Genomic DNA, 26,183 nt, shown 5'->3' with positions numbered 1-26,183 from the left:
CACCGAACTGAACCCACCACCGCCACCACTTCCTCCCCTTCCTTTCCGTCACCACCACCACCGACCTCCCCTCCTCGCCCGTCTCCTATTTCCCCACCTCTTCCACCTTCTTTTTCTCCACCGGACTCACCCCGCCACCATCGTCATCTCCTCCTCCAACGGACTCACCCCACCACCGCCACCACTTCCTCTCCTTCCTTTCCGTTGCCGCTGCCGCCAACCTCCCCTCCTCGCCCATCTCCTCCCTCCACCCCTCTCCATCGGGTCAACCCGCCACTGCGCCACCCCCTCCTCCACTGAACTCACCCCGCCACCGCCACCACTTCCTCCCCTTCCTTTCCATCGCTGCCACCGACGACCTCCCCTCCTCGCCCGTCTCCTCCTTGTCCATTTCCTCCCTCTCCACCGGCCTCACCCCGCCACATGGTGCACCGGTCATGAGGAGATGAGAGGAGGAGACGAGGAGGTGAAGAAGACACCGGTGGGATCCAATGGAGCATGGTGTGCTAGTTGCAAGGAGGTGAGAGGAGAATGTGAGGCATGCCACATGGTGAAGATGCGTCGTGAGAAGAAAACAAAGATGGAGCATGGTGTCTGTCGAGGGAGCACAATATGCTGGAGAGGAGTAGAAGATTATGGTAGAGGAAGAATTATGGGGAAGACGACCGCGGGATGAAAAGAGTTGAGCCAGCTTGGTTCAACCAGGTCAGGAGAGAAAAATAATAAAATATTAATTTTAGAAAAATAATAAAATATAGGAAGATTGGTGTAACCTGCTACTAACCTGTTAAGATAAAATATCTTAAATATCCTTGGTTGGTTGGATGGTTCAGACTTTCCCATAATTTTTAATAAAATATTATAAAAAAGTACCATAACAAAATCATAATTTGTGAGTGGTGATTTGATTGGGTCAAACACTTACCAAAAGGTAACAAACTACTTCACCATGGATACAAGTATATCGTAGGCTACTTAGCCAAGCAGGCATCAAGTTGGTTTTCTGCTGACCCATGAAGCGTTGCTATGCTCCTTGTGTGATCCAAAGTATTTATGGTATTGGATTGCATCTTTTATGTGAAAGAATGGTTGATATTCTTTCATGACATCTTTAGCCTACCGTCTTTTTAGAACGGGGTTAAGTTTGTCATTGATAATAGATTAAATATATTCTTTTGAAAAGGTGCTTGGAACCTTGAGATCCTTCTTTATATTACTTTTTCTAACATATTTCAGACTTGCTATCTATAGTAAAATTTTATCCTAAAGAATCAAAATTTGAAATTTTAGAATCCACTCTCATTTATCATACTCAAGCTGAAATGCTCCTGCAAAATGTTTTGAATAACTTACAATTTGGAAATAGCTTCAATAGCATCCATTGGCAATTGACTCCTTCACGTGGCTCCACTACTTTCTCTATCTATTATTTCATTAATAATGAGGGCATCAAATGGGAGCTTGCCAACTCTTTTTAGAAATTGAAAGTTCCTTCAGAAGTGAAGTGTTGTATCTAGCTTGATTTTCTTAATACACTCAACACGAGAGAAAATCTTTAAATCAAAATTAGTGTCAACTTGGGGGATTGCTCTTTGTGTGATGATCCAGTTGAGTTTATTAAGTATATATTTATTGTGTACCCCTTTACTACTACCTTATAAAATACTTTTTGTTCTTCCCTCTCGATTTTCATTCTTATAAGTGATCTTTGGATCTTTGTATTAAATAGAGATGTCATTTTTTCTCAAAAGATTTGCAAAGTGCAGTGTTTATGCTCATTTCAGTCATTATTTGGTGCTATTGGAAGAAAAAAAAATATTTGAATCTTTTTAAAAGCTATCTCTAATCCTCGTTCTACTATCTTTAAAGTGATTCATCTTCTAAATAATTCATCCTTACTTTATGAGCACAAAGAACTTTCAGACTTCTTTAAATTATGGGAGAGAATAAGAAATATTACTATTTATACCTAGCTAGCTTGTTCTTTTCTTGCAGCTTCTTCTTGAGGTTTAAATAATAAACATATTTTTTTCACTCTTTTCACTCTTGGAATGCTCTATGTTGTTTTTTTGGAGACAGTGGTGGAGATTTTTGAAACCTTATGATTATATTTGTAATTACTATTGATGCTGCATTTTGATAGCTTTAGATACTATTTTTCTAAATAACTTGAGAGATAGATATTCCTTAGGTGGTGTTTGGTCGCTAGACAATCTTGGAAGATAACCTAGATTGCCTTCAAAATATATTATCATTATTAAATTATCAATAATATTAATTACTATATTTGGTACATGCAATTGTGTTACAATAAAATTATTAAAAATCTTGATTGATATATTTGGTGGTGGGGAGAGGGGGAGGGAGTGGATGATGATGGGAGGGGGAGGGTTGGGTGGTGGATATTGTGTGATTTTTTTAAAAATAATTTTATCTAAAATTTTTATTACAATATTAAAGTGCTAATCTTGATAGCCACTCTTCTCCAAGATTATTTTGATTGTCTACTGGGAGGTTACATAGATTGTCAAGATAATCTGCGTTGCCATCCAAAAAACATATCAAATACAGTAATTCGATGGGTTGATTTTAAATTATCGACAACCTGAATAGATTACTAGCTATCAAACGCAACCTTAACATCACGATATAAATCATAAATTGAAATATATGGATCAAGCTGATGTAAGATGCTACGATATGAAAATTGATTGCATGCTATTTTCCACACAAACAAACAAAGAAAGCAATTCTGAGATGAAATCCAATCTTCTATACCAAACCACAATTTCCTGTTGCTGAGGTTTGTTAATCAATCTAAAACGTGGGCTCCATCTTAGCTTACCCGTAATGTCTCCTTCCGATATTGGTAAAGCAAGAATTTCATCCATCACCTCTTCCAATATATTATATATATCAACCATTGATGATTTCGCCTCTTTTAGCCAGCCATCGTGAAGGTCTTTTACCGTAGGATTTTGCAGAGAGCTCGTGTGGACTGGAGCGGGCGACCGTGCGGTGGGAAAGAATGATAAAATCACTCCGATTCCGCCACATAACCCGTGTCGGCCGAACTTTCTCCAGTCGTAAATCCTTCCGATCTAGCGTGGCGAGACCCACCCGTGCTCTCTCCAGGCATCCGCGCGGCCACGCAGGCGGTTCAAGAAAGCAGTCCATGCGAAAGGTCCGCCAGCGGCTGCTGCTGCTTTCTTTTCTCGTTCCTTTCCCTGGTGGCGAAACGCAGCGCGTCCTCGCTTGCTTGTCCCTCGATGTTGAACTCTCTCAAGTAATTGACATAAGTTGGATCCGAAAATCTACTGGGTCGCTCTCCGCCTCCCAGAATTTGGATCGCGAGGTTTTGTCTCTCTCCTTCAATTTTTTTTTTTTAATCCCATGTTTTTTGCAGTCATTTCATGGTAGGTTGTGTCCTATTTCCCATCTATGTAGTGGTTTTGATGCTAATTGGTTCGACATGCTTGATTCATTGAGAAATATGAACAGAAATGATCGAATTTCGTGGGCCTGACGCCAAATTTGCTTCTTCTGTAATTATTTGGCGCTTTATTTTTTTGGGTGGAGGGGTTCCGGGATTCACGAAGGCTTGTATTCACTAATTTCTTCAAAAAATGTTTTTTTCGTTATTTAATCTTCGTTTCAAGCAGTCAAGTAGGAATAAAGGAACAGAACTATTGGGAATAACGAAAAGTAAAGCGAATGGATTAATCGTATATTGTTTGAGTATTTGATCCTGACTTTGTCATATGAACCAGGACATGAATCTAATTGTATATTCATTAGATTTAGGACATATTTTTCTTATAAGGCAGTGTATACGTTGTTAGTTATTTCCACATATCTTAACTAAGAGTGATGGAGCAAAGGTTACTTGGAGAGTTACATTTTTTTGGTCTTGTTGCTTTAGAAAAATTATGAGGACAGAATTATGGTTATGATTGATGAGGTACTTGGAACTGTTTGATATATGTTGTTTGCATAAATGTATGATGTGGATGACTATCCATAAGGCATGGGATTGGTGGAAATTTGTATAGCGACGGGGGATTGATTGGATATTTTGTACTCTTTTAGTGCGTTCTTGAGCAAGGTTCTAAGTTTTGATCAAATATCTTTAACCCTTCTCAGAAAGGGGGGATATATGCTGCTCAGTTGACATTGATTCAACCATGTATGGTACTCACTGTTCTTATGCATTTATTATCGGTTCGGGCTATGTATCATTGATGTCCTCCTGCTTGTTATTTCCTTACAATTTTGTAACTCAGTTTTGGGTACCTTTATGTTTGGATGTGTACTGGCTATGAAGATCAATGAATTTTTTTAGCGGGTCAATCACTTGGGAATTTTGACTTAGCTAAGATGTTGTGGACATATATAATGAACCTGCATGTGCCCTTTTCATTCTTCCTCATTAACTTGTATTCATGGTACTTAGGGTTATTTTTGAGGAAAAGGGAGGCAAAGCCACCCAAGTCATAACTTATTCATAGTACTAAGTATTACTTTAAATTTTAGAATATTTTCCTGATTATACTAAGTGTGAAGTTGATGTCTTGCGTGTTTACATAGTGCTTACCTTTTATGTTGCAGCAGTGGCAAGGAGTAAGTAGGCTGGCATAATGGCAGCAAGAACTGTCAGAAAACAGCTCAATCATGGTGATATTGATGAAAGGAAAAATGAAAGTATGGACAAATCAGAATCGGATGCTCTAAGAGAACCTCTTCTTGGAAAACATGATAATGATGAGAGCTACACTGAGGTGGTATTTTGTTTCTGTTGAATTAAAGACACTGATTTTTTCTTAGATTTAATTTTTCATTATTGTTCCATTCCGCTTGTTGTGTTGCTCATAGAGAGATAGCTGCAGAGGCCAGCAAGACTTCTGGGATGACAAGAAGCAGGAGTGCCTCCAATGGGCATATCATGTGTCACACTTCATTTCTCAATCAGCAAAGAGAATTGGTAATTATCATAAAGCATACCTCTTCATATTTAGTTATATTTAGCATTTTATATGTTCATTTCTGCTGGTATCCACCTGATACATTGACATAACTATTTGTATATTCTAGATGAAATTGTTTCACATATATACTTGAAGCCCGTAAGAATAACAAGTCATAGTTCATTATTTCACTGGGATTTCCATCATCCCAACTTTTCTTTTTGACATGTTTGTTCTGTTATTTCCGTGTATTGTGAAGTATGAAAATTTCAAATATGACACTTTCTTCTTGTAGGTTTTCAAAATGAGATCTCAAGTTAAATGTCTGACTGGTATTGAATAAATATGGAACTGGTATAATTGTTAACAATGTGAATATGGAACTGATTTGATAACCTGATAAGTGATATGACTTACATTGTAGAACAATAAAATTTAATAACATCAGGGGGGAAAGGTTGGTAGCTTAAAGTATTGTAGAAGCACAAATCGTTGGATGTGATATCATCTATGCCTTTTGATTAGTCTCTTGTTGGCCTCTGTTTTAGCTAATATCTTGTGGAATGTCATAGTCAATCTTTACTTCTGTTCATATTAGAGAAGTGGTTTACGCTAGATTGCAGTTACACTATGCAACTTTGAATTATTGATGGGCTGCTCATATTCTTTGCAGAAATATGAGTTGGTTTTGCCTTTGTCTTAATTGAAGGATATCCTAAACAGTAATACATACCAGACACGCCTTAAGTAAAAAATATGATTTGAGTTTTATAGTATACAATGCTGTTGTAAGCTGAAATTTTCATCTACTATATGTTCAGCAAGAGAAAACTAACAAACCTAAGAAAATTCTATCTTGACAAGACTCCCATGGTAGAATGCTTTCATGTGTCTTTTATTGTACTCCCAGGTATGTGTTGGCCATGATGTTTCATCCACCCAATTGATGTGGAATTTCAAATGATATGATCTTTTGTGCAATCCATTAAAACTGAATCTTGAAGTTGTCGGTCATTGATAGCCAGAGATAACTAATGATCAGTTTTTTTAATGTATAGCAACATGTCAGATATCAGAGGAAGCAAGTTTCAGTCTGATTTATAAGTAAATAGCTTTGCAAGTTCTGCATTGAATTGAGCAGTTATAAGTGTGAGATGTATATTTCATGTCATGGAACTTTCTTAAGTTGTGATCATGCAATATTTAAGAACATGAACTCTCAAATATTATGAGTGCAATTGTTATTTTATGCTGAGTTGGATTTTGCAGTACCTATGCCCATTGAATTTGTCATGGGTCTTACTTTTGGCTTGATGCGATAACTCCTACTTTGCTTCAATTACTTATGCTAGGACTAGCATTTATTAGCTCACATTTTAATTGGTTTCCTTTGCTTATTAGTAATTCTCAAAGAATGGAGAGGATTGATCCCCTATTTTATCATAAGCAAGGAAAGATTTTGCTACTCGTTTCTCATTTAATTTGTAATTAGATGTTTCTGACTTGAAGGATCTCTTTCTTTAAGCTACTGTTTTAATATTGACTTTCAATTTATATACTGTGAATGATGTTCATAACCCTTTTTGTTTTTGTAGCAAATATCTTCATTGGATTTGGATCTTTCTTATGGAGGCTTTTCTGTCATTCTTCCATCAGTCAAATTAGGCACAATGAGAAGAAATTTCATATACATCTTAGTCCTTTACAGGTAGAACTGACGAGTTGTCTGTAGTCTCTTTTTTGTTTTAATAAATTTCTATGCTCAGTGACCAATGCCACCAAATATCTCTGAATTGATTTTCTGTTTACTCAAGCTCAAAGCTTGTTCTTTTTGGAGTCTTCTGTTGTCATTTTCTGTTAGAAAACGTGTACAATACTTTGTGTTAGTGTAACTGATGACTTCAGAAGTATGGCACATTGGCACTGTTACATTTACTTTATTTTGGTGAATTGTTTGCTTGTTGTATTCACTCACTGTTAACAACAGACTTTTTTAATTAGATTAATTCAATGACAATAATTATCCAATTTTATGAATATAAGGGGTACCATTGCTTTGTCATTGATAGGGGTGCTGAAGATTTTACATGCTCATATCCCTGCCTGAAAAGGGGACAAATAAGACAGCCCTTATCGACTGTATATCTATGTCATTGGTTGTGTATTTAGTGTGGCTTTCCCCTAGCCATCAATGTTAGAAAAATTTCTTCAACTCTTTTTACAAGAGAGACATGTTATAGCTATTGCTTTTATGTTATTATTATAATCTTTTGGACAGCATCATGTATATTCAGTTTTTTGATGGATACATTTATGTTTATGGTGGTTTATTTTTTTATGTGTATGATTGGAGGATGTTTGCTTTTCGGTTTTCTATGTCATTGGTTGTGTATTTAGTGTGGCTTTCCCCTAGCTATCAATGTTAGAAAAATTTCTTCAACTCTTTTTACAAGAGAGACATGTTATAGCTATTGCTTTTATGTTATTATTGGAATCTTTTGGGCAACATCATGTATATTCAGTTTTTTGATGGATACATTTATGTTTATGGTAGTTTATTTTTTATGTGTATGATTGGACGATGTTTGCTTTTCGGTCATAAAAACAAACTTTGTATACCTGAAATTTAAGCTATATGATCCACTCTGTATACTATCAGAAATGTAATGGCTATTCTTTTTATATGCTAAAGTAACATATGGAAATTGATCCATTTTCTTGTTTATTTTCTTTTCAAGAAATAAAGAGAGCTAGTTTCTCTTTAACTTAATATATTTGCAATGCATTTAAATATTAAGTGGTTTCCAATTTTTGATTTTCTTTTTTTTTCATTTTCTTTTTCTGTATTCCAGTTTTTTCCCATACTCTTCAAAACCTTATACAGCCAAGATCACACCTTTTTGTGAAGGAAAAGTTTTTAGTATGCGGGAAAAAAATTAAAGCTCATCATGTTTCCCCAATTTATTTTACTCTGTTCTCAACAAAGCAATGGTGAATTGGTTTATACTCAGTTCCTTTTCTTTTCTCCACTCAGCTCTGCATTTAAACATCCTTGGCCTTCTTGGGTTTTCTATTAGTTTTCTGGGCCCACTGACTGGTAGAGGTATGCCTTGTTTCTTGTTCAAGTTTCGTTTGGTGTTGACTATATCATCTTTTTGTAGCACACATTCCTTAAGAATACTTTGTTTGACAAAATGAAAATGTATCTTTTCAAGCAAAAACTTCCAGCCTGGAAATTTTTCTTATGTGCGCTTGAATTTCTTAGTGCACACTCCTTTTAATAAATGGACTGGCACTTAATTTGCGAACAATTAGATAAGAAAATGGAACTTTACCTTTGTTGCGGAACATTTCAGTTATGGTTTTTTTTTTTTTGAATCTAAAAATAGTGCTTAATTTGCCTTTTTTTTTGTTGTTTAAATGTTGATATATGGTGCTTTAATGGGGGATCTAGCACGCAATATGTTATTTATGAAGTCTATTTTCTTCAATGTTCTGCTGCTTTCATGATTCTGGTGATATGATGCTATTTTTTATTTGTCGAATAGAAAAACTTCTTAAAAATTTGAAATGTGTCAATATATTTCTTATCATATCAATTGCTGTTCTGCTGATATTTTTTGGACTCTCTGATCTTGTAGGAAGAAAGATTAAGAAATTTAAGGCAGAGGTTGGAGGTCCCATTTGATATCTCCCAAGCAGATCATCAGGTACTCCCCTTTTCTAGACTCAACCATGATGCACGTCATCATGTTGCCTGTGAATACTTTTTTCCAATTGCAAATAGGATATATTTGTTAACATTAAGTACTTTTACTGGCAACTGCCAGAATCAATATGAAATGGAATGCATATTAGTTGGCTTTGTCATTTTATTGCAGGATGCCCTGAAACAACTTTGGGGGTTGGCTTATCCTAATCGAGATATTCCTCCTCTTAAATCAGATTTATGGAAGGAGATGGGTTGGCAGGGTTCTGACCCATCAACAGATTTCAGGTGTGTATCACTTAGTGCACAAGGAATGGCAATCTTCTGCTGGGATCAACTTACCTTGCTTGTTTAATATAATTTTTGTTGACTGTTTGCTTCTAGGGGCGGTGGATTTATATCACTGGAGAACCTAATCTATTTTGCGAAAAACTACCCAGTAATTCCTTTTCATTGTTGATGACTTAATATGAATCTATCAGGTTCCCAACAAAGAGAATATGACAAGCCATACACAGGGATCTTGAAAACTTCAGTATTTTCTCTTGCAGGATTCGTTCCATAGACTGCTACATAAACAAAATGGAACAAGAGCTGTATGGGAGTATCCATTTGCTATAGCTGGAATCAATATATCCTATACACTGGTACAAATGCTGGAGCTGCAGTCTGGTAATTGTAAAACAGACTATAAACAGGCAGATATGCCAGGATGATTGGCACTGATGCACCTTGGCCTTTCTGACAGACAAACCAACTTCCAGAGCTGGAGCTCGTTTTCTGGAACTGCTTGGAGAAGATGAGATGGCATTTGATAATCTCTACTGTGTGGCCTTTCAGATGTTGGATGCACAGTGGCTAGCAAGACGAGCTACTTACATTGAATTTAATGTAAATACACGCCATCTTGTTTGGTTTTTATGGTTCTTATTTTTGTATTACTTGGATCATTCTTCCCTAATCATTTTTCTTTGCATTTTTGTTTATTATTAATTCCAGGAGGTTCTGAAGTCCACAAGAACACAATTAGAGCAAGAGCTTGTGCTGGTAGATATCTTCAGCATTCAAGACTTGACTGCATACAAAACATTAAATAGGTAGTGTTTTCATCTTTGGAAACTGTTATTGGTTCTTTATAGTTTCTAGTGATCTTCTGTTTGTAAAATTTATCAATGTTATATTTGCATAAATACATCATGCATCAACAACAATTGGCTAATGACTTACTTTTCTCCCTCTCCGTGTGTATTGATAGCAGATAAAGGATCTTAACCTCGAATAAAAGGAAAGAATTTCCCAGTTGGATCCTCATAACACAAAAATGAATATTTTGAACCTGAAGTAGAAGAATCGTATGTTTTGATGCTTTATTAAACAAACTTGGCTTTGGGTTGATAACAGGGAGAAATGAAATTCAGCTATAGATGGCCATGCCTGTGGTAGGACTATGAATAGGGTGGTTTTAGCCAAAGCAAGACCAGACTCATTCTACAATTGGTTGAACACTTTGGGCCTGAATCTCTGGTCGAAATTTTCTTCATATTTCTTCGTTCCTTTTCTTCTTGCTGATGGCTATATGTATATATTTTTTGTTGGTTTAGATTATGTTGATTTTTCAAGATGACTTATAAACAGGCTTAAGTTTCAGAGCCAAAAAAACAGACCTCAAATTCGAGTTCAGATTCATATAGATCAAAGTATGCTCCATCTGATTCCAAATCCTAACTTACATTTTGGAATTGTGTATGAGAGAGAGGAAGAAACTCTTGATTTCATTACATGAAAGATTGATTTAGGTTCATTTTTCAGTTTTATGTTTTCAAGGGGCCCACACAATTAGATGCATTGAAAATCTTCCTCCTTAAACAGTGCCTGGGGATTCATGCGGATCTTATTCTTGTTTTAATGTCTTCCATGTTCACCACTATTTTGGTAAGTTATATGCATTAAAGGCAAATAATATGTTGAAATCAATTTGAATTGTATTTTGATCCAAATCAAACAGCATCTAGCATATATCTAAGCGGCGTCTATTTCCTAACATGATCGAACCTCATAAATGTTCAAGAATCAAAAGAGTCAGCATTTAATGATTCTTAAGTAGTTGGAATATTTTAATTTGGGTGCCAGAACCATCATAAGACTTCTTTAATTAATTAAGCAACTTCCGTTACTAATCTACTACTATCATATTTTGCCATAACCATTGATAGTGCAATTTTAAATGAGTTAAGGATTGTGCATTTATGTTTAGAAATTTATTGTATAAAAATTTATTTAGAAATGCAAGCCAATGAAGCTAATGGCACTAATAATTTATATTATCTCATATTTTATGTCTTGTAAATGCATTAGGTGTATTCAAGTTCTGAATGCTTTGAGAACTCTTTCATAAGCATACACATGAATGTATCTCCTCTCCTGTTCATTTGTCAACCAGTATCTGCAAATCTGAAATCTTTGAACCCTACAGCCATACATCCGTTAATGATAAAATGTTTGCTTTAATACAGTACAACCATATCCATGTCTTGGTACATTTGCTGTTAACTTTATTTTATTTTTAATTATGTATTAAGATTCCAAAAATATTTCTACATCAGGCCTTTATAGATTCGTTCTAAATATCTGTTAAGTGGATTGAAGATTATACCTCCCTTACTCCCAAGTTGGATCCATTTCTCTTAGTTTCTTTTCCTTATTTAAATATATGTTATGATGCATGCTCTTTTTTCTTTTTTTGGGTAGAACGATGTATGCTCTTAGTGTTACTTTTGATGCCCTCTTTTGGTTGTACTAGTTATAACACATTTGCATGGCAGCTAAAGATTTTAAATTTGAGATTCTTTAACCAATCTAAATTCTAATATGGTCTGAAAATAATTAATTGATAATTAATCTTTTTAACGAGTTATTTCTCACTTTCATATCCTCGGAGAGCATATATTCCTCCTTCAAATGTTTTAGGAGTCTAGATATATTAGAATTTTTTATTTAAAAGAAGTTTTTGAATTCTTTCTTTCTTGCTAATCAATTTTAATAAGTGAGTATGCTCTTAAGTATTATTTTAGTTAATTTTTTTCCGAATCTAAAACCTATAGCAGCTACTTGCATGTGCAAGTATACTATAACTAAAAGTAGGAATGATATTTTCCTTCAATCAGATAGGAAGTGGATAAATATTTGCCCACATATGAGTGTGTTGTGTGTGTGTGTGTGTGAGAGAGAGAGAGAGAGAGAGAGAGAGAGAGATTTAATGGAGAATGAAATAACCATATATCAAGCTGTCTGCCAACATTCCCCATTACATCAAAACATAAATATGCTGAACTCTAAAAGGGAGAAGAACAGGAACAACTAAGCAAGAAGCACATCATAATATTCAACAGAAGTACCAGACTTCCGGCTGAAAAAAAAAAAAAAAAAAAAAAAAAGAAAAAAAAAAACTAGAATTGTAGCTAAACATATCCCCTGATAGAAGTATCGGGCTCCTAACTCAAATCGACCCACCAAGATTTCTAAAAAGCAGACACTACTTTGAAGAGGCCAGGAGGCTCAGTTCGCTTTAGATGCCATGTCCTCCATCTTCAAACCACTTTCCTCTGCTAGGCACCTTTGCTTGCACTGAAACCATCACTTCCACTCTCATTGCCTCCGAAGGTCTCAAACTCTTCAAAGAGGTGCTCAATGTTCCCCTCGAAATTGAGATCATTCAAGATGTCATGTTGATCATCCTCAATTGGGACATCAAGGAGAGGATATGCACCTAAGTCATGGTCTATGTCGAAGGTCCATGAGATCTCCGGCAGGTCGTAATTTGGCATGGTCTGATCGATTGTCTCGGTTGCTTCCATTTGCATAACCCCCAGGTCTTCTTGTGCTGGCTCCGTCTCAGGCTTCACTAATAGCTGCATGAATGGCTGTAGGCGATGCTTATAGACACTGCTAGCAAAGTTGGTCACTATATTTGGCCCTTTGTGTACTAGAGCAGCTAAATCATAAGCTTGGGCAGCCTCCTCTTGAGTTGCTATCAAAGAAAAAGATGTCAGTCCTACACAAATATATCCACTCATATAATTATGCTCTAAGAGAAATAAATAAGTAATTATTTCACTTAAACTAATCATTTAGCTCAAGGTGTGATGTTACTGTTGTATCTCTTGCCTGGGAATATTGACCGATATATTGTAGCTTATATTAATTGATAGAATATTAATAAGATCTAATCGAAAATTTGCTATTTTTTAAATTTTAGAAAATAGATGCATATTAAAAGAATTTCCACATATAACTTTCATGGCGGTGAAAAATTTTAAAGAATTTTTTTCGTTGATACCTTTCTAAACATTCTAATTTGTATGAATATTTTTTTAAAATTGATACTTGCATATATATATATATATATATATATATATATATATATATATATATATATATATATATATATATATATATATATATATATCCTCATAAAATATTTTTTTTTGTATATGTATCTACATCATTAAACACTGTTAAAAATTAACAATTTAAAATTAAAATGACTAAAATATTTTTATGGATAGATGCGCAAAAAAAAAAAATATAAGGATATGTATGCAAATAGCAATTTTATGAGAAAATTTATGTAAATTTGAATGTTTGGAAGGATATACATACAAAAAAAATCTAAATTAGGATTTTTTTGTATGAAATACACATCTCTTGGTTTGTTTATTCTTTTCTTATTTTAATGGAGATAAATTAGCATGTACAACTTAAACGATGAATGTACTTAATTTATTGACTTATATAGATAAATTTTTTTTTTTTTATCAAATGATAGATCAAACTTATTTCATCTAAAAAATAGATAGGTCATAACCATCCATGTTTTCTCTATTATATAATATTATATTTTTGAGAAAAATATCTAAATATGATATTAGATGGATAATTTATATATTTGTACAGAATGGACATAGTTGTGGGTTTGGACATTATATAACAATCAGAATTTATAACTTTATTATATTTTATTTTAAAAATTTTTATCAAAAATATTTTTGTGAAATATATAAGATATACCATGTTGTTATAAGCTATGTCCCATCTTACCTAAAATAAAATATAATATAGTATTCTAATATATAAAATATTATATAATATCATCATCATGTTATTTTATGTAATATATTATTATATTATACAATAAGAGGGTTTGAATCCATCTAGATGAAATAGATAAAAATTAAACTAGAATTTTTTATGTATATATACTTCTAAACATTCAAATTTGCATGAATACGTTCGTAAAATTGTTGTTTGCATATATTATATCTTTATAATTTTTTTTTTTTACACATCTGTCTATAAAGATATTTTAATTCTTTAAATTTTAAACTGTTAATTTTTTAATGACATTAGATGATGTTAGTACATTAAAAAAAAAATAAGAAAAAAAATATACATGCAAAATAAGTATTTATGGAGATATACATATGCAAATATCAATTCTGAAAAGATATTTACGTAAATTTAAATATTTAAAAATATATATATATATATATATATTTTTTTTAAATGCTACTGGCTTTGCCACGAGCACGGAAACTTAACAAAGTAAAATTTGAAACTTTATATGCTCCTAAATGATGCATCTAGTTATAATTTCTCTCCTTCACCTACAACCTTACTTTAGAGGATACAAATAGAAATATAATGCAATCTGAAGATGAAAGAGATGATGTGATGAAGATGATCTTGGATGATGGTAATAATAAGCCAAAAAATGAAAAATTTGGAGAGAATGAAGATGAGAAAAATATACCGTATGTTCCCAAGTAGATGTACTTGCAGCCAACGTCCTGGCTAAGCCTGGCCTCCCACCGGCCGTTTTTGTGATGCCTGCCAAAGGTTTAATGACTTTTGAAAACCATTTTTTTAATGTAATATTAAATAATAGACTGTTAAAGATAAGGTGGTAGAGATATTATTAATAACCTGGCCACCCCACGGTACTTAGAGGTACCCCTGGCAAAGCCGTTGCTCCTGCGCCTAACCGAAGCCAGCACCTCTTCCTTTGACATGGTTTGCATCTCCTTGTACTCTTCTCTATACATTTCCACCTGCATTTAATATAAAAAAATTTATAATAAGACATTCGTATAAAATAAAATAATATATATATATATATATATATTATTATTATTATTATTTTCCGCAGAAAGAGATGTTACAGGGAAGTTTAAAATTGTCTCTGGACCCCAGAGCTTAAGGGCAGCCAAGTCATGAGCTCGTGCTGCGTCCAACTCATCAGTAAAGGCTCCTACACCATTTATGTGATCCAAACAAAAAAAAGAAAAAAGAAAAAAAGTGAGAAAGGTTAGATGGGGTAATGAACATATGGACCATCCATGAGATCACAAAAGCAATAGACTATAAGAAATGTCGCAGACTCCAATTAGAAGATAGACGTATGCATGGTTTGTACTTCCATGAAACTGATCAGTGGGAATCATAAGAACGCCATAAAAGTGGTGTCTCCTCTTGTGACTTACCCAAGTAAACTAGCCGCGGAGACATGAGGCATCAATAGGTGACACCCATCCAGACGATTAGGCAAATCCCAAGAAGAAAATAAGAAAACAATGGAGAATGTCAGCGATGTAAAGAATGAACCAGAAGGGGGCAAGAAATAAAAATAAAAAAATAATGAACAACCGTCAACTCCTCTACCTTGCCTGCCTTTCTTGTTCTGGACCGGATGCTGCCAGTGCTTGTCCCACAGGTGAGCTTCATATCTCCCAGTCCCTCGGTGCCTAAGGACATAAATCCAATGTTAGCATCAAATGATGCATATATATGTATAACAGAAAATAACCTCGAATCAAGAGGGGGGGAAAAAAAAAAGAGAGAGTTTTTATTTAAAGCCACCTTAGAAAGAAGAAAGAAAAGTTTAATGTCTTTTAGCTGGTTTACCTCGTGACTCCTCTGTAGATAGAGCTTCTTCTCCTACTGCTTTCATCTGAGTTCTTAGCTTTCTTATGTTTTGGCTTCGACTTCTTGCACTTGTTAAGAGGGATCATATTAGGAGAAGAAAGGGGTGCATAGCTGGATGGTGAAGCGGAAGAGGAAGGCGATATTGGTGGGAGAGGAGTAGAGGGAGGAGATTTCTTCATGAGAGTCATGTTCTAGAAAGGGATTATTTCCTACGTATACTATACCGTTGGTTTGGTTGATGGTGGTTCACCAAAGAGAGGATTATATATAGAGAAGTGAGGAGGTGGAGAGAGAAAAATTAGGGGAGCGTGCTGTTGAGCACTCGTGCATTTGGCGCGGAGGCTTCTAACCCACCGTTGAAGCGATGGAATGGATCCAAAGGTGGGAGCTGCGAGTTTGTTTAACGTTTACTGGAGGTCCCTCTTGTCAAAAAACCCTACGGCTGGTGAGCTTGGAAGAGTCCAAATGACTCGAGGGTCTGCAAGTTGGCCGCATGGGTTTGTGTGAGAGAGCTCTACACTTGGCCACCAGGTTTCCCATGTTGCCAATGGAACTCGTGGTTTCCACGGCGCCTTGTGCTCAATCTCAGCTGCCCTGTGTTGGAATCTCTCTCTCTCTCTCTCTCTCTCTCTCTCTCTCTCATGAAAGGGAGGCAGAAATAGCCATTCGGTTTTTATTTGGAGATTAAAAAAAAAAATTACAAGAGAAAGAAAAGAAGATTTTAAAAAAATTATAATACGGTTGGTATATAGAATATTATTAAACAAAAAATGAAGAAAAAAAATACATTAATCTTCATGAAGATCTCTTTAGAGATTTTTAACCTTCATCGGAATTCTTCTGAAATTTGATAGAAGATCTCTGATGCAGAAGTAAACATTTAAATAAACCAATAGATGTAAGTCAGAAATTGAAATTGGTAGCCTAATCTTTTTTGTTTTTCTCTATAAAAATGTGGTATTCTAATAATTGCGTGATGGTATTAATCATCATGGAGATGGCCCCATTTGAGGCTATAAGCCGTTCTTAAGATTTAATTTTTATCACCCATGCCAAAATTTTTCGTGATAAATTTGAAAGCATATATTGCAGTCAAAAAAATTGAAAGCTTATAATTGCAAAAAAGGTATAAATTAAAGCTACACGATAAAAGATGATGTATAATATACAATATTGTCTAGTAAAAGGAACTTAAACATATAGGATATGTGAAAGGGATGAGCACGAAGCATGTTAATTTCTGTTTTCTAAAGAGAATAAGCATGAAATGTTCAAATACTTTGTAGAATCTTTTGGTAGTGTTTGGATGTTCTTATTCTAAGTGGAGTAAGGGTTTATTTCATTTTATTCCTCCAAATATTAAAAAAGTGGCAGTAGGCTCCGTAGGTTTAGCAATTTCGGTCAATCCTGCATTAATTGCACTTTATTCCCATCTATCTTGATTTAGCTATTTCATAATGGACTATGGAATAGCTTATTCTAGATTTTTAATGAATATTAATTGTAACTTATTCTAAGTACCTGGAATAATACTGTATTAATTGCATCTTATTTTCGGTGGAATAGTATATTTCTAACCAAATAGAAATCTGAAATAGATACGGTGAATAGTTATTTTTTGAAAATTTATATTTCTATTTCAAAAATATGAAAAGAATAACCAAACACTATCTTTAAGTTTTATGCTATGCTATTGTGGCTGTAGCTTCCTTTCTTATCAAAAAAAAAAGAAAAAAGAAAAAAGAGAATAAGCATGAAATGACATGAAAAGTGACCGCTAAAAAGCTAAAATGAAGTATGTAACGAACAAAATTCAAGTTTGTCTTGTAGGGTCAAAACGTATACAGATGGCATGCACAAAATTTCCTTTGGAGTGCTTTGTCCCTCTTTGATTTAACGCATCTTCGAACGCCCGTTCATTACGTGACTCTTGTCTTCAGCAATAAAGGCAGGAATGACAAAATAGACAATTGATTCGGTCGAGTTGTTTTTCTTTCTTTCTTTTTTCTGTTTTTGAGAAAGTGATGAGCTGAGGTTTTGGTTTGTCTCCACCTAGATGATCGGTTGGATTAGAAGACACAGATATTTTGAGATGTTCACCCATAATGTCCAAATTGAGATGTCGAGTCAGGACATGGCTTAAGTTTGCTGCAATTTGTTCATCATCATCTGGAGAATCCTACATTATATACTGTATGTGTGTTATGGATGGTGCATATGGTGCACATATCTCATAAGTGCATCATCAGTGACATTAAGGTGTAGCAAAAACACATTATTTTCTTGCTGTAACTGGTCTAAATTCCACTCTTATGTTAAAATAATGGTGATTAATTAAAATAGTTTGAGGGAGGATCCCTTATGTTATACTAGCAACATGCATTTACATAATGGTCACTATTGATTTTTATCATAATATACATTATTATAATGAAAATAATGGCCATTATTTTTCATTTAGATGGTTTCCCTAATACAATATAATCTTCTTTCAAAATTCAAATTTTTGATGCCAAATTTTTTGTCTCACCTTTACAAAAGGTAATTTTTTTTTGTATGTGAAACATAATTTGAGAAAAAAAGCAATTCTTTTTTTTGTTACTGTCTATTTTTTTTTTCAATATTTAGTAAAACAAACCCACAAGAGCGTAAGGCATGGGGCCAATTGGAAGCTCCTGTTAAGGCCCTTCTTCTTTGACGAAAACGGCCGACACTTTTTTTGAATAGGTCCAACTATTGGAAGCAAATGGAAAAAGAAAGCCGAGTGCCCTTCCATCAGAAGGCTTACCACTTACCGATAACTTTCGGTTATCTAAGACGACGTTTACTTCTTTTGTTTGATCTCCTCTATCTACAATCTGAAAGATAATTTTCTTCGCTTCAGAGCAGGTGTGTCTGCTTCTTTGAATGACTTGAATTATAATACCATTGTAGCAGTTATTATAAAGTCATTACTTGGTATTAAAAATTTGAAATCACGAAAATGTAGCAAATATGGCCACTATAACCTTTATAACAAATAGTAATGGTTTTGTCAATGCAGTTCATTATACTAAAGTCATTATTGAAACCTTGACTACATTAATCGAGGTATCACATATTTAGCAAGATCAATATATTTTAAGACATCAACTTTTAGTATTGGATCATCAAAATAGTTATTTAAATTTAAAAAAGATTGAAAAATTTTGACAATATCTTAATGTGATATCCACCGACACCTCGGGGTAACTTGGTTTATATCAGCAAAGAGGTTAAAAATTTATGTACATTTTAATGGAGGCCAACTATCTATACAAGCTGGATTTTCAATGAGATGAAACATTGGACTAGGAAACAGATTGTGGGCCCCTAAGAAAATCATTGGTGCTAGCCATTTGCATTGTGGCTTTGAGTTTTTTGATAAAAAGAATGAAAACATAAATTAACAAATTTAGATAGTAGATTTTATTTTTGATGGAAGCAATACATTAGATAATTGCCTTGACATAATGTTGTAAGGCTACATTAAAACATTTAAAAAAATTATCAATGCTACCTACATATGGCAATTGATACACTTACATTTCCAAAGTCACTCTCAAATAAAGAGAAAAAAGGTAGAATGATGGATTTAGATAGTAGATTTTCTTAGTGATAGATGTTATGGTTTAGATAATTGCCTAGATATAAATACGCCAGTGCTTGCATTAAATTATTAAAAAAATCATTAGTGTTATCTATGTATGGTAGGTGATACGTATGCATATCTAGAATCACTATTATAGAAAGAACAAAAAGAAAGATAGACTTGAAGATTTAGATAGCGAATTTTGTCTTTGATGAATGATATGCATTGGATAATGGGTTTGATATAATACGATGAGGCTTAAGTTAAATTGTTTAACGAAGTTTGCTGGCATTAGACATCGCTTTCAAAGAAAGAGAAAAGAAAAAGCTAAAATAATGGATTTAGATGGTAGAATTTTATTTAATTAGATCGATGTTATGCATTAGATGATTGCCCAGACATAATACCATAAATCTTATATTTAATTATTCAAAAAAATTTATTGTCCCTAGTTATCTATACATGGCAAGTGATACACATGCATATCTAGAATCTCTCCTAGAGAAATACAAAAAGAAAAAGGTAGATTGGCTAATTCTTAGATAGTAGGTTTTGTCTTCAATGTATGATATGCATTAGATAATGACCATGACATATTACAACATGCTTACATTATATTGTTTAACAAAGTTTGTTGGCGTTATTAGCCACTACTCTCGAAGAAAGAGAATAAAAGAAAAGGTAGAATAGTAGATTTTTTTCTTTGATGGATGTAATGCATTAGACAATTGCCTAAACATAATATGACAAATCTTTTGTTAAATTATTCAAAAAAAAAAATTATCGGTGCTAGTTATCTATAAATGGCAGGTGATATACCTACATCTCTAGAATTACTCTTAAAGCGAGAGAGAAAAAAAGGTAGACTAGCAAATTTAAACAGTGGATTTTGTCTTTGATTGATGATATGCATTGGATATTAGCTCTAACATAATATGGCAAGGCTTTCATTATATTGTTTAAAAAAGTTTGTTTGTGCTAGCCATCGATCTACATGTGGCAAATGAATATCTAGAGCCTCTATCAAAAAAGAAAGGGAAAAGGGAAAATATAGGATAGTGGGTTTAGATGCTAGATTTTGTGTTAGATGGATTCTATGCTTTAAATAGAGGCTCATACATAATGCAACAAAATTTTTGCATTACATTATTCAAAAAAAAAATATTGGCACTAGCCACCTAGATGTAACAGATGATGTACATGCATATATAAAATCACAAACTCATGATGGGTGAAAGAACCTCTGAAACTCTCTTTATTATCTAATTCTTGAATTTATTTTTTTCTGAGCAATATTTTCACATAAAATGTTGAGTAGGCACTATATTAGTGGGAGTGTTAAAATAAGTTAAAATAGACAAAAATAAAATTAGAATTCTTTTGCATGTGTACCATTTTAAATATATAAAATTACATGAACATCTTTACAAATTGGCTATTTACATGTAAACTTTTATAAATATTTTTTTTGCATATCCATCCGTCAAGAATATTTCACTTATTTCAATTTTAAATCGTTTGTTTCTTAATGCCATTAGATGGTACAGGTATATACGCAAAAAAAAGAAAAAAAAAAAAAGGAGGATATACACTCAAAAGAATTATTTTATAAGGATGTACATATAAATATTAATTTTGAAAAGATATTCATATAAATTATAATATTTAGAAGATATGTAGCCAGAAAATCCAAAATAAAAAGAATGAAAAATTTACAATGTGATAAGGCTTGCATTAAATTGTTTAAAAATTCATACATGATTGAAAAACTTCATTGGTGCGAAGCATCTATACGTGGCAAGCAAAAATCCTGCATATCCAAAGTTTTTTTTTTAAAAAAGGGAAAAATGACGGACTTGCAAATTTAGATAGTAAATTTTGTCTTGGATGAAAACTAAAAATAGTGACCTCAACATAATGTTATAAATTTTGGTCAGTAAATTTGTTTGAAAAAATTCCTACAAGATTGGAAAGTTCATTAGCACAAGCCCATACGTGGCATGCAAAAATGCTGCATAATTGGACTTGCTCTCAGAAAAAGGGAAAACAATGGAGTAGCCAATTTAGATAGTAGATTTTGTATCTGCTAAAAGTTATGTCTAGTGGCCCCAATATAATATGACAATTATTTCATTAAATTGTTTGAAAAATTGTATAACATGGGAAAAAAAAAAATCATTAGCACTAGTCATCTGCATATGAAAGGTAAAAATCCCACATATTCAAGTTGCTCTCGGAGAAAAGAAAAAAAAAGATAGTGGAGCAAATTTAAATAGTAAATTTTATCTCCAGTGGAAGCTATGTATTAGATAATGGCTTTGACATAGTGTGATGAGTCTTACATTAAACTATTTGGAAAAATTCAAAAGGAGTGAAAAAAAATGATGCTAGCCATCCATCCATCGTGGGGAAATCTATATAATTGGAGCCATTCTTGGAGAAGGGGAGAAGATAGAGTAGTAGATCTAGATAACAGATTTTATTTTTGATGGAAGCTGTACGTTAGATAACAACCCCAGTATAATGTTACAATGTTTACATTTAGTTGTTTGAAAAAAAATCATATAATATTGAAAAGATTTATCAGTGCTTGCATCTCTACATGGCAGGCAAAAATCCTACATATCTAGAGTTGCTTTGGGGGAAAAAAAAAAAAGAAGTAAAAGGCAGATTAGCAGAGTTAGATAGTAGATTTCATCTTCGATGAAATCTATGCATTAGATAATGGCTCCAACATAAAGCGAAAAGGAGTGATTAATTAATTGTTCGAAAAGATTCATTAAAGTTTGACAAAGAGTTTATATATATGTTTATGTATATGTTTGTATAGGAGGGGTTGACAGGCAATAGGCTACTTGGTTATGTATGTATGGTGGTAGGAGGGGTCATACAGTGTAGGCTAGATATTATATCCACAAGACTCTCAACATTACAAACCATCATCTTTTCTTTTCCTATAGCTGCTTTGAAAAGGAAATAAGGAAACAAGGAAAGTTGTGGGTGGTTATTCTTCTTCCCATCTACCTTTCTTCTGCTTATAAATGTCTTCTGTGGTGTGACATTAGGTTGCCAAGTTAGAACGGTGGAACACGGCTTTCCAAACCTTTCCCTGTGCCCTACTAAACTGGTCTCTTTTAAGCCTTCTGAGAGAAGCCAGTCAGTGATTCGAAAACTTCCTTTCCTCAATTTCAATCTTGATTCAAGCAAAAATTCAGAGAAAATTAAGCATGTACTGGACCACTTATGGTCAAACCTATGAATACCCTTCCATCTTCTCAAAGAAGGGTAATTGAAATATGCTGCCCTGGAGCCGTATATTTTGGTCAGATTCACCTTGTTAACTGAAGAAACTTGTTCCCTAGATACAGGCTGACCGGATTTCTGATGTGTTCACTTGTTACCAAGGATTGCTGGATGATTTTTTTTTTTTTTTTTTCTTTAAGGGGGCATACAGTGGACTCGATCTTCTTGCTATCGATTTATCAAGTATCAATGTGGTCGCATCGCATTTAATCAAATATGAAATGGATAAATATTTGCCCACATGAGAGAGATCGAGAGAGAGAGAGAGATTTAATGGGAGAACCAACATTTTCCATTATATCAAAACATAAACATGCTGGACTCGAGAAGAGAGAAGAAAATGAACAGCTAAACAGGAGGCACACCAACTGAGAAAGAAAAACTAAAACTAGAGCTGAACATATCCCAATGACGGATTTAACAGAAGCACCAGAGTCCTGACTCGAACCAACCTCTCAAATATACCTGCAAACACAAGACAGATCCACTTGAGATGCCATGTCCTCCACTACCTTCAAACCACTATCCTCTCCTAGGCACCCTGGCTTGTAATGGAACGATCAATTCCACCCTCATTGCCTCCAAGGGTCTCAAATCCTTCAAAGAGATGCTCAATGTTATCCTCGAAGCTAAGATCGATCAAGATGTCAGGTTGGCCATCATCGATTGGGACATCAAGCGGAGGATATGCATCGAAGTACTCATGGTCCTTGTCGAAGGTCCATGGGATCTCCGGTGTGTATTCATTTGGCACGGGCTGATCGATGGTCTCGGTGGCTTCCATGTGTACAACCTTGGGGTCTTCTTGTGCTCGCTCCATCCCAAGCTTCACTGGTAGGTGCATAGATGGCCGCGGGCAATGCATGTACGCACTGCTAGCAAAGTTGGTCACTATATTTGGCCCTTTATGCTCTAAAGCAGCTAAATCATAAGCTTGGGCAGCCTCCTCTTGAGTTGCTATAGAAGAAAAAGGTGTTAGTCGTTTACAAATATATCCACTTATATAATTATGCTCTAAAAGAAATAAATACGCAAGTGTATCTCTTGTCTGGATCTACTGCATGAACCACTTGGTGATCACAGACCAAAGAATTCGAGATGCTCAAACAACTAAGAATGCCGTCATACAGGATGAATGCACGTGTATCTCACGTGTGACTAGCAAAGGGTGATCATTTGTGCTTGCCTGGGAATATTGTAGCTTATATTAATTGACGGAACATTAATAAGATCTAATCGAAAACATGCCATTTTTTTAATTTTTAAAAAATTTCTACAAGTTTTGCCACTTGCATAGAGACTTAACAAAGTAAAATTTTGAACCTTATATTCTCCCAAATGATGCATCTAGTTATAATTCCTTTCCTTCACCCAGAACCTCGCTTTGGAGGATACAAATAGAAATATAATACAATCTGAAAATAGAAAGAAGTGATGCGTCACATAAAATGTCTGTTACCCGTGGATGATGAAATGATCTTGGATGATGATGATAATAAGCTAAAAAAAAAATGAAAAATTTGGAGAGCAGGCATGATGTGGGTGAGAAAATGTACCGTATATTCCCAAGTAGATGTATTTGCAGCCAAACTCCTTGCCAAGCCTGGCCTCCCACCGGCCGTTTTTGTGATGCCTGCCAAAGTCCGGCAATGTGGATCACCACAAAAGTTTAATGACCTTTAAATAATAGACTGTTAAAGATATCATACTAAAGATATTATTAATAACCTGGCCACCCCACGGTACTTAGAGATACCCCTGGAAAAGCCGTTGCTCCTGCGCCTAAGAGAAGCCAGCACCTCTTCCCTTGACATGGTTTGCATCTCCTTGTATTCTTCTCTATAAATTTCCACCTGCATTTAATATAAAAGACTTATAATAAAACAATCATATAAAATAATACCAAAGTACATATATATATATATATATTGGGAAAGAGATGTTACAGGGAAGTTTAAAATTGTCCCTGGACCCCAGAGCTTAAGGGCAGCCAAGTCATGAGCCCGGGCTGCGTCCACCTCATCATCAAAGGCTCCTACACCATATATGTGAACCGAAAGATAAAAAAAGAGAGAAAGAGAGAGAGAGAGGTTAGATAGGGTAATGAACATATGGACCATCCATGAGATCACAAAAACAATAAACTATCAGAGAAGTCACAGACTCCAATTAGAAAATAGATACATGGTTTGTACTTCCATGAATCTGAACAGTGGGAATCATAAGAACACCATAAAAGTGGTATCTTCTCTTGTGACTTACCCAAGTAAACTAGCCGCGGAGACATGAGGCATCAATAGGTGACACCCATCCAGATCACCAGGCAGATCCCAACAAAAAAAAAGGGAAACAATCAAGAATGTCAGCGATCTAAAAAATGAACCAGAAGCGAGCAAACAATAAAAATAAAAAATAATGAACACCCGTCAACTTCTTATTTCTTTTATATCTCAAGATCAGTGTTGGTCCTCTCTACCTTGCCTGCCTTTCTTGTTCTGGACCGGGTGCTGCCAGTTCTTGTCCCACAGGTGAGCTTCATACCTCCCTGACCCTCGGTGCCTAAGGACACAAATCCAAAGTTAGCGTCAAATAATACATATATATATATATAACAGAAAATAATCTCAAATCAGAAAAAAAAAAAAAAAAAAAAAGGCTTAGAAATTCAGAAGATAGAAAAATCTGATTTCTTTTAGCTGCTTTACCTTGTGACTCCTCTGTAGATAGAGCTTCTTCTCCTACTGCTTTTCACATGGGCTTCATCTGAGTTCTTAGCTTTCTTATGTTTTGGCTTCGACTTTTGCCACTTGTTAACAGGGATCATACGAGGAGAAGAAAGGGGTGCATAATTGGATGGTGAAGAGGAGGAGGAACGAGGTGGTGGGAGAGGAGGAGAGGGAGGAGATTTCTTCATGAAGGTAATGTTCTAGTACCTAAGAAAGGAAGGCATTTTTTTTTTTTTGTCACTATACTATTGGTTTGGTTGATGGTGATTCACCAAAGAGAGGATTATATATAGAGAAGGGAGGAGGTGGAGAAGGAAAAAGTAGGGGAATGTGCTGTTGAGCACTCGAACCTTTCGCGAGGAGTGGATCCAAAGGAGGGAGCTGCGAGTTTGTTTAACGTTTACTGGAGCATTTAAAAAAAAAAAAAGAAAAACTACGGTTAGTGAGCTCAGAAGAGTCCAAACGACTCGAGGGGCGGCAAGTTGGCCGCATGGGTCTGTGTGAGAGAACTCTACACTTGGCCATCAGCTTTCCCATGCTACCGATGGAACTCGTGGTCTCCACTGCACTCTTGTACTGCTCAAGCTCAGCTAGCCTGCGTTGGTCTCTCTCTCTCTCTCTCTCTGACACAGAAGTACCGTTTCAATAATCTGATAGACGCAAGCCATAAGCTGAAACAAATTAATGCTAGTCTAATCTTTTTTTTTTTTTTTTTTCTTTCTATAAAATGGTGGTAGTCAAACATTGCGTGATGCTATTGATCATTATGGAGATGGTCTTATTTGAAGCTATAAACCGTTTCTAGGATTTAATTTATGTCACCCATTGCAAAATTTTCCGTGATGAATTTGAAAGCTTATATTGTACTCAAAACAATTGAAAGCTAGGTG

At 34.6% G+C, this 26,183-nt stretch overlaps 3 protein-coding genes across 16 annotated transcripts; 1 reads left to right on the top strand and 2 right to left on the bottom strand.

The window, feature by feature from the left end:
- Nucleotides 1–2,948: 2,948 nt before the first annotated feature.
- Nucleotides 2,949–25,442, top strand: LOC105046120 (uncharacterized). 13 transcript variants are annotated; one of them, XM_073258334.1, is made up of 11 exons: nt 2,949–3,355; nt 4,609–4,778; nt 4,887–4,981; nt 6,560–6,672; nt 8,606–8,674; nt 8,846–8,961; nt 9,058–9,112; nt 9,225–9,345; nt 9,422–9,564; nt 9,673–9,770; nt 18,382–18,538. In XM_073258334.1, exons 2-11 carry the CDS (start codon nt 4,753–4,755, stop codon nt 18,521–18,523), a joined length of 978 nt encoding a protein of 325 aa, XP_073114435.1. In that variant the 5' UTR covers nt 2,949–3,355; nt 4,609–4,752; the 3' UTR covers nt 18,524–18,538. The 13 variants fall into 13 exon arrangements, 12 of the variants coding, with proteins under 12 accessions (XP_073114435.1, XP_010922930.1, XP_010922929.1 ...); XR_012141617.1 differs by lacking the exon at nt 18,382–18,538 and adding an exon at nt 17,711–17,946 and having other exon boundaries at nt 2,951–3,355; nt 4,873–4,981; nt 9,225–9,320; XM_010924628.4 differs by having other exon boundaries at nt 2,951–3,355; nt 4,612–4,778; nt 4,873–4,981.
- On the bottom strand, nt 11,926–15,899 carry LOC105046119 (ethylene-responsive transcription factor WRI1). 2 transcript variants are annotated; one of them, XM_010924626.4, is made up of 7 exons: nt 15,634–15,899; nt 15,391–15,473; nt 15,213–15,221; nt 14,892–14,980; nt 14,656–14,780; nt 14,483–14,559; nt 11,926–12,700 (listed from the first exon to the last, which is right to left on the bottom strand). In XM_010924626.4, the coding sequence occupies exons 1-7, from the start codon at nt 15,840–15,842 to the stop codon at nt 12,279–12,281; spliced, it is 1,014 nt and encodes a 337-aa protein (XP_010922928.1). In that variant the 5' UTR covers nt 15,843–15,899; the 3' UTR covers nt 11,926–12,278. The 2 variants fall into 2 exon arrangements, with proteins under 2 accessions (XP_010922928.1, XP_073114438.1); XM_073258337.1 differs by having other exon boundaries at nt 15,146–15,221; nt 15,634–15,875.
- Nucleotides 22,816–25,491, bottom strand: LOC105046121 (AP2-like ethylene-responsive transcription factor At1g16060). Its single transcript, XM_010924633.3, has 7 exons — nt 25,273–25,491; nt 25,044–25,126; nt 24,830–24,838; nt 24,514–24,602; nt 24,296–24,420; nt 24,124–24,200; nt 22,816–23,524 (listed from the first exon to the last, which is right to left on the bottom strand). Exons 1-7 carry the CDS (start codon nt 25,479–25,481, stop codon nt 23,100–23,102), a joined length of 1,017 nt encoding a protein of 338 aa, XP_010922935.1. The 5' UTR covers nt 25,482–25,491; the 3' UTR covers nt 22,816–23,099.
- Between the last annotated feature and the right edge of the window lie 692 nt (nt 25,492–26,183).

The sequence above is a fragment of the Elaeis guineensis genome, chromosome 5, assembly GCF_000442705.2.
Source record: "Elaeis guineensis isolate ETL-2024a chromosome 5, EG11, whole genome shotgun sequence".
Lineage (NCBI taxonomy): Eukaryota > Viridiplantae > Streptophyta > Magnoliopsida > Arecales > Arecaceae > Elaeis > Elaeis guineensis.
This window is presented reverse-complemented; position numbering and strand designations above follow the sequence as displayed.

Bases quoted from the DNA above. Each gene is read 5' to 3' on its own strand.
- LOC105046120 (XM_010924628.4), top strand. From the start codon at position 4,638: ATGGCAGCAAGAACTGTCAGAAAACAGCTCAATCATGGTGATATTGAT. The intron at 4,779-4,872 runs GTGGTATTTTGT...TGTTGCTCATAG, and splicing joins ATGATGAGAGCTACACTGAG to AGAGATAGCTGCAGAGGCCA. The intron at 9,565-9,672 runs GTAAATACACGC...TATTAATTCCAG, and splicing joins CTACTTACATTGAATTTAAT to GAGGTTCTGAAGTCCACAAG.
- LOC105046119 (XM_010924626.4), bottom strand. From the start codon at position 15,842: ATGACTCTCATGAAGAAATCTCCTCCCTCTACTCCTCTCCCACCAATA. The intron at 14,560-14,655 runs GTTATTAATAAT...AACCTTTGGCAG, and splicing joins AAGTACCGTGGGGTGGCCAG to GCATCACAAAAACGGCCGGT. The intron at 12,701-14,482 runs GTATATTTTTCT...TTTCTTTGATAG, and splicing joins CATCTACTTGGGAACATACG to CAACTCAAGAGGAGGCTGCC.
- LOC105046121 (XM_010924633.3), bottom strand. From the start codon at position 25,481: ATGAAGAAATCTCCTCCCTCTCCTCCTCTCCCACCACCTCGTTCCTCC. The intron at 24,201-24,295 runs GTTATTAATAAT...GGACTTTGGCAG, and splicing joins AAGTACCGTGGGGTGGCCAG to GCATCACAAAAACGGCCGGT. The intron at 23,525-24,123 runs GTACATTTTCTC...TTTCTTCTATAG, and splicing joins CATCTACTTGGGAATATACG to CAACTCAAGAGGAGGCTGCC.